General features: G+C 36.7%; 1 protein-coding gene across 1 annotated transcript in view; it reads right to left on the bottom strand.

Moving 5' to 3' along the window:
- The window catches only part of REDIC1 (regulator of DNA class I crossover intermediates 1), an 85610-nt gene that overhangs the window by 33083 nt on the left and 36488 nt on the right, over window positions 1-16039 (bottom strand). Inside the window, exon 7 of the mRNA XM_084957210.1 lies at window positions 152-672. Coding sequence (XP_084813336.1) covers window positions 152-672 — 521 coding nt within the window. The remainder of the gene's footprint in view (window positions 1-151; window positions 673-16039) is intronic.

Here is a 16039-nt window from a genome sequence, read left to right as displayed (position 1 = left end):
GAGAGATATCACTGGTGTATAGTATAACAGAATGTCATCCTATTTTTAATTTCATATTCCTCCAAATACACACACACACACACATATTCACTAAAACTGAAAACAAACCAAAAAACCCAATAGATTAGGTTTTTCCATATATAAAACTAACCTTTTTTATCAGAGCTGGCTGGGTAATGATCCTTCTCAAAAGATGTACTAAAATTATTTCTTTCATTATTGTACTCATTCTGACAGTTCTTATTTGGCTGACAATTTTCTGGATAACTTGATTTATTAAAAGTAGAATTACTAAAATTCAACTCTGGATCTGTAAAAATACTTCTAATGCATCTATCAGTGAAATGGTTTTTATCAGAACTAATTACTGTACAAATACCTTCCATAGTGTCATAATCACACTTGTCAAAGGTTTTCTTTATCTTTTGTTGATCTATGTTTAATAAATTGATCATATTTTTACTAAAGAAAGAGTCACAATTCTCTGATAGAAGGCTGGGGATTTGCTGATTTACATCTTCATTTGAAATTTCTTTTCTATTTTCTCCCCAAATACGTTGTAAAGATTTTTTTTCAGGAATGAAGTCTGACTGTCTTCTCTCATCTATACTTCCACAATCTTCATCCATAACTACAGCAGCTCTCCTAGTAAGAAAAGTTTTATTTCCTAGACTTTGGGATGAATAAAAAACATATTTAGCAAGAAAAGCATATAACATTCTCATTTAGAAACACTTAAATTTTTAGAGAATATACTGAGTAGCTACTAACATTTAAGTAGACTATGTTTTCATTTTTAAATATTACTTCGGGTGGAAATTTGTCTAATATGCTCTTCTAATGTTTTAGTGAGTAAAAAAATAATCTGCATTTAGCTGAATACTTCAACATGCAAAACTAGTATGTGGTTCAATTTACTGTTATATTAACAGAACAAAATATGACCAATCTATAGTATGTCTTCTGTAATAATACCTAGAGGAGTTCCCATAACAGCTCAGTGATTAATGAATCCGACTAGGAACCAAGAGGTTACAGGTTCTATCCCTGGCCTTGCTCAGTGGGTTAAGGATCTGGCGTTGCCCTGAGCTGTGGTGGAGGTCGCAGACGCAGCTCAGATCCCATGTTGCTGTGGTTCTGGCGTAGGTCAGCAGCTACATCTCTGATTAGATCCCTAGCCCGGGAACCTCCATATGCCACAAGAGTGGCCCTAGAAAAGGCAAAAAGATGAAAAAATAATAATAATAATAATACTTAGAGAAAAATCTATATAACCACTGTACATACATGCAGCTCCATTTAACCAGAGAAAGATATTTTGAAGACTATACAGAGAGAAAAATCATCCCCAGTGTTAAAATATTAAATAAAATAATTATAAGAATGTTTTATCAGGTATTTTTCAACCTAAAAAGGAACTCAACCTAACAAAATGATTCTGAAGTTCCCAAGAAAGATAATATAGATAAAATGCATACATAAGTAATAAAGCCAAGATATAAGATGAATTAGATGAAAAGATTAGACTACATAGCTTATAAGTTCACTTCTAATGCAGAAATCATAATTCTAAGTTATGTACAACTTGCAGAAAAGAATCAAAACTACCATAGAAAATAATTAGAAATCAAGTTATTCTGAATTTTGTTGCCTTTGACTATCTACAAATTTATTTCAGGTTGGGGTTGTTCCAGATATTGAAGGTACCAAGGAAATTTAGAAAAGAAACATAGACTACTAAAATTCTGATTTATTTCTAATTTTACTTTAAATTTATTAAATAATTAGCAGGTAAACCTACTTTGTTCTAGGTACTGTGCCATGTGTTAGGGACACAGAGATAAAATATTTCAGGTTGCTTTTAAGGAGAGAAAGATGTTTTATCCATGAATGCTCATAAATCATAATCCTACATTACTTCTCACTATGGGCATTACTGGTGTTTTGAGGAGAATAATGCTATTCTGTTGTACCAAAAGGCATAATCTATAGTACGTAATAATATACACCATTAGCACTGGAGAAATTTCTAATACTGTAAATGAGAAAATAAATGTAAAAATATTTTATAAATTAGAAAGCATACCACAAATATAAATCATCATTTTAAAAAAGTATTTTAGGGAGTTCCCGTCGTGGCGCAGTGGTTAACGAATCCAACTAGGAACCATGAGGTTGCGGGTTCGGTCCCTGCCCTTGCTCAGTGGGTTAACGATCCGGCGTTGCCGTGAGCTGTGGTGTAGGTTGCAGACGCGGCTCGGATCCCGCGTTGCTGTGGCTCTGGCGTAGGCCGGTGGCTCCAGCTCCGATTCAACCCATAGCCTGGGAACCTCCATATGCCGCGGGAGCGGCCCAAGAAATAGCAACAATAACAACAACAACAACAAAAAGACAAAAGACAAAAAAAAAAAAAAAAAAAGGATTTTAATCATTCAAACTCAGAAGAATCACTAAAAAGATATGGGCAATAGAGAAGTATGTAATGCAGTTATGACTTACACGAAATAGTCTAGAAGAGGCAAGAAAAAATTAGAAAGTGGTATTCTACAGCCTATTGTTACCACAGTAAATAGAAAGAAGAAAATCTTTTATTTAAGAAAAATTAGGCAGTTGGCATTAGAGTTGGGGAATGAATGTTAAGACGGTTTGCTACTTGTAGAAACTACAGAGAGAAATGATGCTTAAAATTTTAAAGTCCTATTAAGACAAACCAATCCAACTTTTTTTCCTGTAAATATAAAATTTATTAAAATTACTTACCAAAAATAGGAATAAATCATTATTTAAATAAAGAGTTTAACAGATATTTAATGTATGCCTACTATATGGTAAGAAGACAATAAAACTTATATTCTAGTGGAGAAAATATAATAAGTAAGATAATTAGCTATTAATAAGTACAATGGATAATATAAACAGGGAATTAAACAAATAAAAAGATAATTATAGCACGTTTAGAAGTGCTACACGATCATCGATGGAATAACACTTTGGATATCGTGTGTCAGATAGTTTGGTCAGACAAGTCCCTAATAAGGAAGTGATAAAGAAGGTAAAGATACAGAGTGATTAGATATGTGAGGAGAGTAATAAGCAAACCCCAGGGGGATGGAATAATAAGCACAAATGCAAGATATGCAGCATGTTTGGGACACAAAAAGAAGAGGAATAAAGGTAGATTACAATCAGTAAAACTTATGACCTAAGGCTTAAAAGGTATGAAAGGACCAAAATCATGAAAGTTTTATTTCTGAAAAGAGCAATAAGAAACATTGAAAGGTTCTGGAGTTCCCATTGTGGCACGGCAGAAACAAATCCAACTAGTAACGATGAGGTCGTGGGTTCGATCCTTGGCCCGCTCAGTAGGTTAAGGATCCGGTGTTGCTGTGAGCTTTGGTATAGGCAGCAGACATAGCTCAGATATGGCGTTGCTGTGACTGTGGTGTAGGCCGTAATCTGTAGCTCTGATTTGACCCCTAGCCTAGTAACCTCCATATTCCATAAGTGTAGCCCTAAAAAGAAAAGAAAAAAAAAAAAAAAGAAACATTGAAAGGTTCTAAGTACAAAAGAGAAGTTGAGTGCTTCCTATCTTGGAAAATACCAGTCTAAATGGTGAGTGAATATGAATTTCGGGAATTCTGACTGACCAAAATGTAGTACGAGGGACCAGATTTAGTCTCCCAACTGACATAATTAAAAAACAAGGCAAAATAAATGAAACAATGATTTTCAGACATGTGCATTGGGGAGAATAGAATGATGATTCCTGAGAGAGAGAAAACAAATGAGTTGAATCAGATGACTGCTTCTAGGTTACTGCCCTTGAGATCATATCCAAGCTGCAGAATAGAGAGGGGAAATCTAGTTAAGCTTGCAGATTCCCCTTGTTAAGGAAACAGAGCTAGGGGTTCAGGGAGACTAGAGAATATAGAGTTCACAGAGCAGAGTATGATGAAGGAGGGGGTTTCAAAAAGAGTGAGCTTCACGACTGGAGGAGGAGGGATTAAGATGGTGGAATAGAAGATGAGAGCTCACCCTCCCTCATAAAAAAAAACAAAATTAAAAACTGCTGAACAACCTTCAACCAAATAGACTACAAACTTTCAAAAAAGATATCCAACTCCAGAAGAAAAAGAGGAGGCCACATCAAGACAGTAGGATGGGCGATTATATGATATAAGCAACCCCATACCTGCCAGGGGGGCAGCCCACAGAATGGAAAATAACTACATCACAGACGCACATACAGGAATGAGAGTTTTGAGCCCCACGTCAGGTCCCCACACCTGGGGATCTGGCACTGGAGTAAAGAGCCCCCAGAGCATCTGGCATTGAAGGCCAGGGGGTTTATGCCCAGGAGCTCCATGGGGGCAGGGGGAGAAATAGAGACCCCATTCTTGGAAGGCAAACACAGGCTTTCATGTGCACTGGGTCCCAAGGCAAAGCACAGACTCCATGGGAATCTGGGTCAGACCTGACTGCAGGTCTTGGAGAATCTCCTGGGAAAACAGGGTAACTGTGGCTTGTTGTAGGGGAAGGTCTCAGGAATATTCATCCACATGTGTTCCTCTAGAGATGGCCATTTTGGGAAAATCTGGCCCCATCCATCAGTACTGAGAATCTCCAGGCCAAACAATAATCTAGGTGGGATCATAGCCCCACCCATCAGTAAACAGGCTGCCTAAAGACCCAACCACCCCCAGGCACACAGCCACCTCTAATCTCACCCAGAGACAAAGCTCCACCCACCAGAGGGATAAAAATCAGCTCCACATACCACTGGGCAGGCACCACTCCTTCCCATAAGGAAACCTACAGCAAGCCCCCATATCAACCTCAGCCACAAGGGGAGTAGACATCAGAAGTAGGAGAGGCTACAACTCTATTGTCTGCAAAAAGGAGACCACCCCAAAAACCTATAAAAATGAAAAGGCAGAGTTTTTTAATAAGGAAGCAAGAAAAAAAAAAAAAACACACAGAAAAATAGCTAAGTGATCTGGAGATTATCAGCCTCCAGGAAAAAGACTTTAGACTGATGATAGTGAAGATGATGCAAGACATTGGAAATAAACTGAGAGGCAAAGACTAATAATTTACAGCAAATATTGAGCAAAGAAATACAAGATGTAAAACTTAAACAAGCAGAGATGCAAAATACAACAACTGAAATTAAAAATTCATTAGCAGCAACCAATAGCAGAATGCAGGAGGCAGAAGAACAAATAAGCAAGGTGGAGGACAGACTAGTGGAAAGATGTGGAAAAGAAAAGAGAAAAAAGACTATAAAGAAATGAAGACAGTCTCAGAGAACTCTGGGACAATGTTAAATACACCAACATCTGTATTATAGGGGTGCCAGAAGAAGAGAGAGAGAAAGAGGACAGAAAAAATATTTGAAGAGATAATAGCCAAAAATTTGCCTAACATGGGAAAGGAACCACTCACTCAAATCCAGGAAGCACAACGAGTACCATATAAAACAAACCCAAGGAGGAATACCCCGAGATACATATTAATCAAACTGACCAAAAAGAGTGAGCTTCAGTGACCTAGAGAGTTCTCTAATCTTTAGCTAAGTACTGTCCAGCACATGCATACGAAAAATCACCCAAAGACAGGAAAAGAACCACCCAACATGAGCAGAACGAAAAATTCCAGGAACTCACACAAGGATGGGAAAATTTTGTGTTCCCACCAGCCAGAGTGGAAAACCTTACAATTCAAAGAAAACTGGAGAATACTCAGTAGAGTACTATCTCAGTAGGGGGCAAATTAGCCATAGACTGAAGGTATATCTGTTCCTGCCTAACAAAGTTTAAAGAAAGCCTCAAAAAAATCTACTGTTTACAAGTAACCAAACTATACCCCAGAACAAAGCTTAGAATGATTTATTGGAATACAAGATATCCAGAAACCAAAGAGATGATTCACAATGTATAGAATCTAAATAAAATTTCCAAGAATGCAAAAAAAGCAGAAATTTACAACCTGTAATGACAAGGAAAATCAATTATTAGAAGAAGAAATGACACAAAATAATAGAACTTATCTACAAAGACATTCAAACAGTTATCCTCACAATATTTCCTATATGTAAGAGGGCAGAGGAAAGATGGACCATGTTGAATAGATACACAAAAAATTAAAAGAAGAATTAAGTCAAACTTCTTCAGATGAAAAATAAACTGAATAGATTTACCAGTATTAGATACCAAAGCAGATATAATTAGTGAATTTTAAGTTCTGGCAATATAATCGATATAAAATGAAAGGAAAGGAAAAAAATTGAAAATAAATAGAGCATCAGTAAAGTGTTATACAACTTTGACTGGACTACTTTACATGTTATTTGGGTCTCCAGAGAAGAGGGGAGAGTGATCTGAAAAAATACTTGAAAAATTAACGGCTGAATTCTTTCCAACTTTGATAAAAACAATCCACAGATTCAAGAACTTCACACAGACCAAACACAAGAAAAAGGAAAAAAAAAAATGAACCTAGTCAACAGACAGAAATTCACAGTAGAAAATCTGTCATAGAGAACCCATGATAAAAAAAAAAAAAAAAATCTTAGGAGTTCCTACGATGGCACAGTGGAAACGAATCCGACTAGGAACCATGAGGTTGTGGGTTCCATCCCTGGCCTCGCTCAGTGGGTTAAGGATCCGGCATTGCCATGAGCTGTATAGGTTGCAGATGCAGCTCAGATATGGAGCTGCTCTGGCTATGGTGTAGGCCAGCAGCAACGGCTCTGATTAGACTCCCAGCCTGGGAATCTGTGCATGCTGCAAGTGTGGCCCTGAAAGGACAAAAGACCAAAAAAAAAAAAAATCTTAAAAGAGAAAATTATACTTTGTATATAAAGATATTAAGAGTGACAGCAAACTTCTAGTTGGAAATAATGCAACTCAAAAGAGAACACGAAAGACAAATATACAAAAGATGAATTAATCACTGCAGACCCACACTACAAAAAACATTAGTCTTTTAAACAGAAGGACAACATCACCAGGTGGAAATCTCTATTTATATGAAATAATGAAGACAACCAAAATGATATATAGATATATATATGCGTGTGTGTGCATGAGTGTATATATATATATATATGTGTAAAATGTATATATATATATATATGTAAAATGTATGAATATAACACAATGCCAGAGGAAAGTAAAAGAAGCATACCTTTCTAAGGCTCTTATATAATACCTGAATTTATAAGTTGAATATAGTTGGTGATAAATTAAAATATACACTATAAAATCTAAAGCAACCACTGAAAAGCAAGAGTTATATCTAATAAGCCAACAAAAGGAATGTTATGCCATAAAAAATACTTAAACCAAATAAGGCAGGAAAAGAGGGAAGGGGAACAAAAATTATATGGACAAATAAAAAAACAAATAACAAGAACAGATTTAAACTCAACTATATCAATTATCATATTAAATTTAAGGCACATTCTTTTTTTTTTTTTTCGTCTTTTTGCCTTTTCTAGGGCTGCTCCTGTGGCATATGGAGGTTCCCAGGCTAGGGGTTGAATCGGAGCTGTAGCCACTGGCCTACGCCAGAGCCACAGCAATGCGGGATCCAAGCCGCATCTGCAACCTACACCACAGCTCAGAGCAATGCCGGATCCTTAACCCACTGAGCACGGCCAGGGATCGAACTCGCAACCTCATGGTTCCTAGTTGAATTCGTTAACCACTGAGCCACCACGGAACTCTGTAAGGCACATTCTTAACCATAACACAAGTCTCAATAAATATGAAAGGATTCAAATCACATAAAGGATGTTCCTGGCCCACAATGTAATTAACTTAATTACAAAACAAACAAACAAAACAGGATTTCAAGGAACCAAAGAACTAATTTCTAAATAACTCATGGATTAAAAAAGAAAACAAAAGGGAAAATTAGAATGTTTTTAACTGAATGAAAATCAAAACACATCAAAATTTGTAGGATGTAGCAAAGCAGTGATTAATGAAATTTATAGCACTGAACACACACACATACACATATACATATATATGTGTACATATATATATATAGCTAGATAGATATAAAAGAAAAAATGTCCTCAAATCAATGACCTCAGCTTTTACCTTAAGAAACTAGAAAAAAGAATAAATTAAATCCCAAGTAAACAGACAAAAGGAAATAAAGGGCAGAATTCAATAAAATGAAAACTAAAAAAATAAGAAATATGTAAAATTTAAAGATAATTAAGAGAAGATAAATAAAGTTGTTAAATCTCTAATCAGAATGATGAGGGGAAAAAGGGAGAAGATACACTTACTGTGTTAGCAATGAGAGAAAATATAGCACTTCAGATGTTAAAGATTTTATTTTTTTAATTATTTTTTTATTTTTTTATTTATATATATTTTTTTCTACTGCACAGCATGGTGAACCAGTTACATGTACATGTATACATTCTTTTTTCTCACATTGCATGTTCCATCATAAGTGACTAGACATAGTTCCCAGTGCTACACAGCAGGATCCCATTGCTAATCCATCCCAAAGGCAACATTCTGCATCTATTTACCCCAAGCTCCCAGTCCCTCCCACTCCCTCCCCTTCCCCCTTGGCAACCACAAGTCTGTTCCCCAAGTCCATGACTTTCTTTTCTATGGAAAGGTTCCTTTGTGCCATATATTAGAGTGCAGATATAAGTGATATCATATGGTATTTGTCTTTCTCTTTCTGACTTACTTCACTCAGGATGAGAGTCTCTAGTTCCATCCATGATGCTGCAAATGGCATTATTTTGTTCTTTTTTATGGCCGAGTAGTATTCCATTGTGCATATTTACCAAGATGTCAAATATTTTAAATGCATGAGAGGATATTACGAATATCGATAAATTCTTCAACACAGATAAACTGAATACATTCTTTGTGTGACACAAATTACCAAAGCTCACTTAAAAATTAAAATTTAATCTGACTAGCCTGTATCTAGTAAAATATGTAAATTATAGTAACGAAAAAAATTTTCCCACATAAAGAACTCTATATCAAATGGCCTCACAACCTCTACCAGACATTTAAGGAATAAAATATACCAAAGCCACATAAACTCTTTCAGAAAATTACATAGGAGCGAATACCTCCCAACTCATTCTCTGATAACAGTATTAGGTTTATATCAAAACCAGTCCAAGACATTAAAAAAAGGAAATCTAAAAAACAATGTCTCTCAAAATTCCTGACAAAATTTTAGCAAATAAAGTCCAAGAATGTCTAACAAGGATAGCATATTGTGGTCAAGTGGGATTTACCTAGGGAATACAAGGCTGGTTTAACATTTAAAACTTAATTGATACAGGGCAGGATATCTGTAATTAACAGAGAAGTTTGGGAAATTCTGTCTCCCCAAAGTGACATCAGAATCAAATAACATTTGTAAAACAAGTATTTCAGAACCTAGGGAGTGACCAAAGGTATGCAATTAACTGAGAAGCAGTTCTTCAAGTAAAACTACCAATCCTTGGTAGGAACAATGGGAGTGTGTGGAGTTGTAGCCTCCAGCTGCTACTTCCCCTCATTCCCAGCTCCATGGTTGGTAGTTCTACCAAGGCTGAGCAGTCTAGAGGTGGTATGGGGGAGTCCCATGTCCAGGGAATTTGCCAAAAGTAATCATTATCTTGGTGGCAAACCATGAGGATAGGCCAACATTGCAGCTATCTGAGGCTGAAATACTTGGAGCAAGAAAAGAAAAAATCCAGAAATTTCATACAGAGATTGAGAAAAAAAAAATTGGCTTTGATAAACTCTCAGGCATCCATGTCTGGAAAAGTGCACACATGTGTAAGGCTCTGTGCACATGCAGGAGAGGGCAGAGAGGACCTCGAGTATCCATTCACCCCTAGTCAAATGTGAGGTCCTGTGCACAGGAGGAAGTCTTATTTATCTCAAGGTGTTTAAACACAACCTGAACTAATCACTGTTTGACCTTTAAGCACTGCTTTACAGCTTTAAATGTCTACATTAGAAGAGAAGAAAGATAAAGAATCAGTAAGTTAACCTTATACCTAAAGAAACTAGAAAAAAGAAGGGCAAACTAAATCTAAAGTAAGTAGGAAAAGGAAATCAAACATTAGGGCAAAAATCAATGGAATTGAAAACAAAAAAATAATAGGGAAAACTGATTAAATTCAAAATTTAGCAAATAAAATTAGAAACTCTTTAGTTATACTAAACAAGAAAAAAATTAAAAAGGACATAGATCTGAAATTAAAGAAGGGACATCAACATTGACCTTACAGAAATTAAAAGGATTTCAAAGGAATATTATGAACAACTTTATGCTAATAAATCATACAATTTGGATAAATTTTTAGAAAAAACACATTACTGCAAATGACTCAAGAAGAAATTTTAAAATGCGAATAGATCTCTAACAAGTGAAAAATAAAAGAACTATTTGTTAAAAGCCTTCTCACAAAGAAAAGCCTAGGTATAAAAACATTTAAAGGAAAAATAATATCAATCCTCCACAAATTTTTCCATTTAATACAGGAGGAAACACTTTCCAACTTGTTCTGTGAGGCCAGTGGCATTACTGTGGTACCAACGTCAGACAAAGATATCACAAGAAAAGAAAAATTCAGACCAATATTCCTCATGCAGAAATCATAAACAATATATTAGGAAACTAAATCCAGCATTATATCAAGAGGACTATATAACACAGCCAAGCATCTTTTATTGGTTTAACATCTGAAAATAAGGTAACATACTGTGTGTGTGTGTGCGTGTGTGTGTGCGCGTGTGTGTGCGTGTGTGTATAGATTGAATAAAGAAAAAAACTACATGATAATCTCATGGGACACAGAAAGAGCATATGACAAAATCCATGATAAAACTTTTAATAAACTATGAACAGAAGGGCAACCTGATAAAGGGCACCTACAAAAAAACCAAAAGCTAACATCATACTTAATAATGAAATTCTAAATGCTTTTTCCCTAAGACAAAGAACAATGTAAGCATGACCACTCTTGCCACTACTACCCAACTCTAAACTAAAGGTTCAAGTCAAGGCATTCAGGTGAGAAAAGAAAGAAAAAGGCATCCAGACTGAAAGGGAAGAGTAAAAATATCCGTATTTACAAACAACATAATCCAATATGGTGAAAATCCTTAAGAACCCACAAAACTACTAGTAAAACTAGTAATAAATTCAGCAAAATCAAGGGATACAATATCAATATATAAAAACTGATTGTATCTCTATATATTAACAATCCAAAAATAAAATTAAGAATTCCATATACAATAGCATAAAATAATAAAATGCTTAGGAATAAATTTAACAAAATAGGCATGAGCCTTACATATTGAAAACTACTGTACATTAATGAGGAAAAGATGTTTAAATACTTTTCATCCATAAAAAAGGAAATTCTTCCATCTGTAACAACATGGGTGAACATAAAGGACATTATGCTAAGTAAAATAGCCAGACACAGAAAAACAAACACTGTATGATCTTACTTATATGTGGAAACTAAAAAGTCAAAACTCAAAGACAGAGAGTAGAATGGTAGTTGCCAGGGATGAAGAGTAGGGGAAAAGAGGAGATATTGGTCAAAGAGTACAAACTTCTAGTTATAAGATGAATTAAGTTCTAGGTGTCTAATGTACAACATGGTAACTACAGTTACTGATACTAATACACAATGTATCATATACTTGAAATCTGTTAACAGAGTAGATCTTAAGTGATTCTACCACACATACAATAATGGTAACAATGTGAGGTGATGGCTGTGTTAATTAGCTTGACTGATTTTATTTCAATTTTAAAAATTTAAGTTCTTTTTTAAAGGTGGAGAGAAAGAGAAGTACACTTCAAGCACACTGGAAGTTTTTCTCATGCTCCTCATTCAAGTCCATACCTCCCTAAAGTAACCACCATTCTGACTGCTGTCATGATACATTATTTCAGTCTGCCTTTAAACTTCATATAAATTGAATTATACAATGGTTCTTTCTGTGTTAAGATTCATACATGTTGTTGCTTGCTATTGCATGTATTAGCAGCTCATTTTTTTCATTTCTGTGTATTATTCCATGGTATGAATATTATACAACATTCTATTCTTAATGGACATCTGGGTTAGTTCAAGTTTGAGGCTAATATAAATAAAGCTGCTGTAACACACAGAAAATTGATTAGGAAAGGCATTTCATGCTCATGGACTGGAAGAATCATTGTTGTTAAAATGGTAATTTCCCACAAATTAATTTATAGAGTCAACATGATCCCTATCAAAAATCAATTAAGGTTTATTTTTTCCAGTAACTAGCCAGACACACAAAGACAAATACTGAATGATCTCACTTATATGTGGAATCCTAAAATTTATATGAAAATTTAAAAGGCTAAAACATTTTTTAAAAAGAAATGGAGGACAACACAGTTCCCAATTTACAATAAAGCTATAATAATTTAGACAGTGTAATAAACACAGACAAGATTGATCAATGGAGCAGAACTGAGATTACAAGAAAAAAACTTTATTTTGGGTCAATTTAATTTTCAACAAAGATCTCAAAGCACCGAGAAAAAAGATATTTTCTTTCCACAAGGGCAAATGATGAGATTAGATCCTTACCTCAAACCATATATAAAAAATAACTCGAAATGGATTACAGACCTAAATGTTAGATCAAAAACTACAAGATGGAAGAAAACGTAAGAGAAAATCTTTTTTTTTTTTTTCCCACTGTACAGCAAGGGAATCAAGTTATCCTTACATGTATACATTACAATTACATTTTTTTCCCCACCCTTTGTTCTGTTGCAACATGAGTATCTAGACAAAGTTCTCAATGTTATTCAGCAGGATCTCCTTGTAAATCTATTCTAAGTTGTGTCTGATAAGCCCAAGCTCCCGATCCCTCCCACTCCCTCCCCCTAAGAGAAAATCTTTATGACTTTGTCTTAGGCAAAGATTTATTAGCTTTGAGACCATATGCATGATTCGTAAGTGAAAAATCAATAAATTGGATTTCATTAAAATTAGAACCTTTTTTTTTTTATTTCAAAAAGACACCATTAAGAAATGAAAAGGGGGAGTTACTCTTTGTGGCACAGCAGAAATGAATCCGACTAGAAACCATGAAGTTGTGGGTCTGATCGCTGGCCTCGCTCAGTGGGTTAAGGATCCTGTGTTTATGTGAGCTGTGGTGTAGGCCATTGGCTACAGCTCTGATTCGACCCCTAGTCTGGGAACCTCCATATGCCATGGGTGCAGCTCTAAAAAGAAAAGAAAAGAAAAGAAAGAGAGAGAGAGAGAGAGAGAGAGAGAGAGAGAGAGAGAGAGAGAAAGAGAGAGAGAAAGAGAGAAAGAGAGAAAGAGAAAGAGAGAAAGAAAGAAAGAGAGAAAGAAAGAGAGAAAGAAAGAAAGAAAGAAAGAAAGAAAGAAAGAGAAAAGGGTAAGCATTTCACCAAAAATACACAAACGGTTTAATAAGCACATGAAAAGATGCCAATATCAGTAGTCATTAGGGAAATGTAAAATTAAAATCCCAATAAGATACCATTACATTCTGACTGGAATGGCATAAATTTTATTTATATTTATATTTATTTATTTGGCCAGGCCCATGGCATGTGGAAGTTCCCGGGCCAGGGACTGAACCCACACCACAGCAGTGACCCAAACTGCTGCAGTGACAATGTTGGATCCTTAATCCAATGTGCCACAAGAGAACACTTGGAATGACATAAATTTTAAAACACTGACTATAACAAGTGTTGTCAGGATGTGTTGTAACTAAACTTTCATACATTGTTGATGGGAATGTAAAATGATAAAACCACTTTGGAAAACAGTTTGCCAGTTTCTTAAAAAGTTAAACATACACCTACCATATGACCTAGCCATTCTGCTTGTAGATATTTACCCAAGAAAAATGAAAGTGTATGTCCAAAGATTTCAACATCAATGTTCATAGCAGCTTTATTTCGAATAGCCAAAACCAGAGAAAAAAACCCGTGTCTATCAACAGATGAATAAACTGTTTTATGTCCATACAATGGAATACTACTCAGCAATAAAAAAGTGTACTTATTGATACACACAATAAACAAAACAGATAAATTTCAAAATAAAGATGAAGAATGAAAAAAGCTAAACCAGAAAAGGGAGAACATACAATATGATGCCACTTACAGATTTATCAATAGTGACAGAAGCAAATCAATAGTTGCCTTCAGATGGGAGCAAGGGATGTGAAGTGACCAGAAGAAGGGATGACAAAGGTGCCCAGGAAACTACTGGAGATGATGAATATATTCATTATTTTTAACATACATCAACCCTTATCAAAGTGCACATTTTAGATAAGTTCAGTTTGTTGTATATTGATTATATATTAATAAAGTTTAAAAAATTATCTCAGGATAAAGAGGAAACAAAAAGAACTGTTCTGTGGCTATCACAATTCTCTATGCAAGAGGCACTGATTGCTTAGACTGGGAATCCTTAGAAATGAAAATGAAAGTGGGTAATTTTAAAGTTTACTAGAATACAGAAATGACAATGCTTTGGTGATGAAATGGATACTCAGAGATGAATAAAAGAAAGGAATCAAGTACAACTTTTACTTTGGCTTAATTAAGCAACTGAGTGAACAGTGATGTCATTTATTAACATGAAGACTGGGATAGGATCACAGAATCAAGGATTACAAATCTTGAACCATAAAGAGTAATTCAAAGTGGTTTGACAAGTTCAATGGACTATTTTATTTTTTATTTTTATGGCAGTACCTGCAGCATATGGAGGTTCCCAGGCTAGGGGTCTAATCGGAATGGACACCACAGCCTGAGACGTTCATGTGGGGGCTGGGTGCTGAGACTTAGGCTCCAGAAGTCAGTCCCCAGGAGAGGACTAGGGATGGTGGTGTGGAGACAGCCTAGGGGCTAAGGAGCAGTGCACCACGAGCAGGGGGAATGGAACTCCATGGCAGCGGGAAACCAGAAGGTCCAGACCCACAAGAGAGGCAAGGTACCATTCATTGTTGGGGAGGGCAAGAGGAGGAGGGGAGGACTGTCACAGGAAACTGCCTGTGCCCAAGCGTGCACATGTCCACAGGTTCTCAGAGGGCAGGGTGGCTCTGGCTCAGGCCACAGGCAGTAAGAAGCTACTTGCTAGTCTACAGAAGACTGGGTGGCTCTGGCACAGGCTGCAGGCAGCAAGAAGCCTCTTGCTCATCTATGGGAGACTGGGGGCTTCTTGTGCAGGCTACTGGTGGCCAGGCACCTCTTGTGTGGCTAAGGGCATCAGGGGACTAAGTGCGACATGGTGCCTATGAAGCACCATACGCTATTGTTCTAACTCCTCTGGGAACACACCCGCCCTGCAGCTGCCACTGCCAAACACACTGGGCAGCACCAAGACACTTGGACACTGTCCCTTCCCAAGACCCTACAACTAGGAGTAGCTGGTGCAACACCTCCTGCTTGGGCTAAGTGGGACAGGGTGCTCCTTGCATGGTCTGCAGGTGGTGGGGGAAAACCACCACAGTTATCACAGACTCCAGAGATGGTCACGGCCTGCTACAACTAGGGGTCCCTGAACAGGCACCACTTGCGATTCCAATCACCTCAGAGGAGGGCATTGCAAGTGAACACTAGCTGTTGTAGCTCTCACTTCCCTGGGAACTCACGCACCCTGCTGCTGCTCCTGCCAAATGCTCTGGTCACCTGGTAGATCTGCTTAGAGCTCATTACTACTACCCAGGGCCCTGAAACTAGGAGCATCCTATGCCGCCTTCCTGCAGGTCCTTGCTGCTGTTGAGAGCCCAGCAACCAGGCACTGACTGCTGGCCCTACCCATTGCCTCCTTCTCCCTGAAAACACACTGAGCATCCTGGAGACAATAGCCTGCTCACACTGAAGAAAGAGACAGCAAATATTCAAACTCCCACACCAAAAATAAAGACTCCCCCCCTCCCCAAAATACAAAGGGTTGTTCTCGCATAGAAGGAGCCTTACAAGACTACAGTTTGGC

This window comes from Sus scrofa, chromosome 5 (assembly GCF_054392235.1).
Source record: "Sus scrofa isolate SSC_HxYL_T2T_F1_AM1 chromosome 5, Sscrofa_HxYL_maternal_Yorkshire_Landrace_v2.0, whole genome shotgun sequence".
Taxonomy (NCBI): domain Eukaryota; kingdom Metazoa; phylum Chordata; class Mammalia; order Artiodactyla; family Suidae; genus Sus; species Sus scrofa.
Note: the sequence above shows the minus strand (reverse complement) of the source record. Positions and strands in the feature narration are given on the sequence as shown.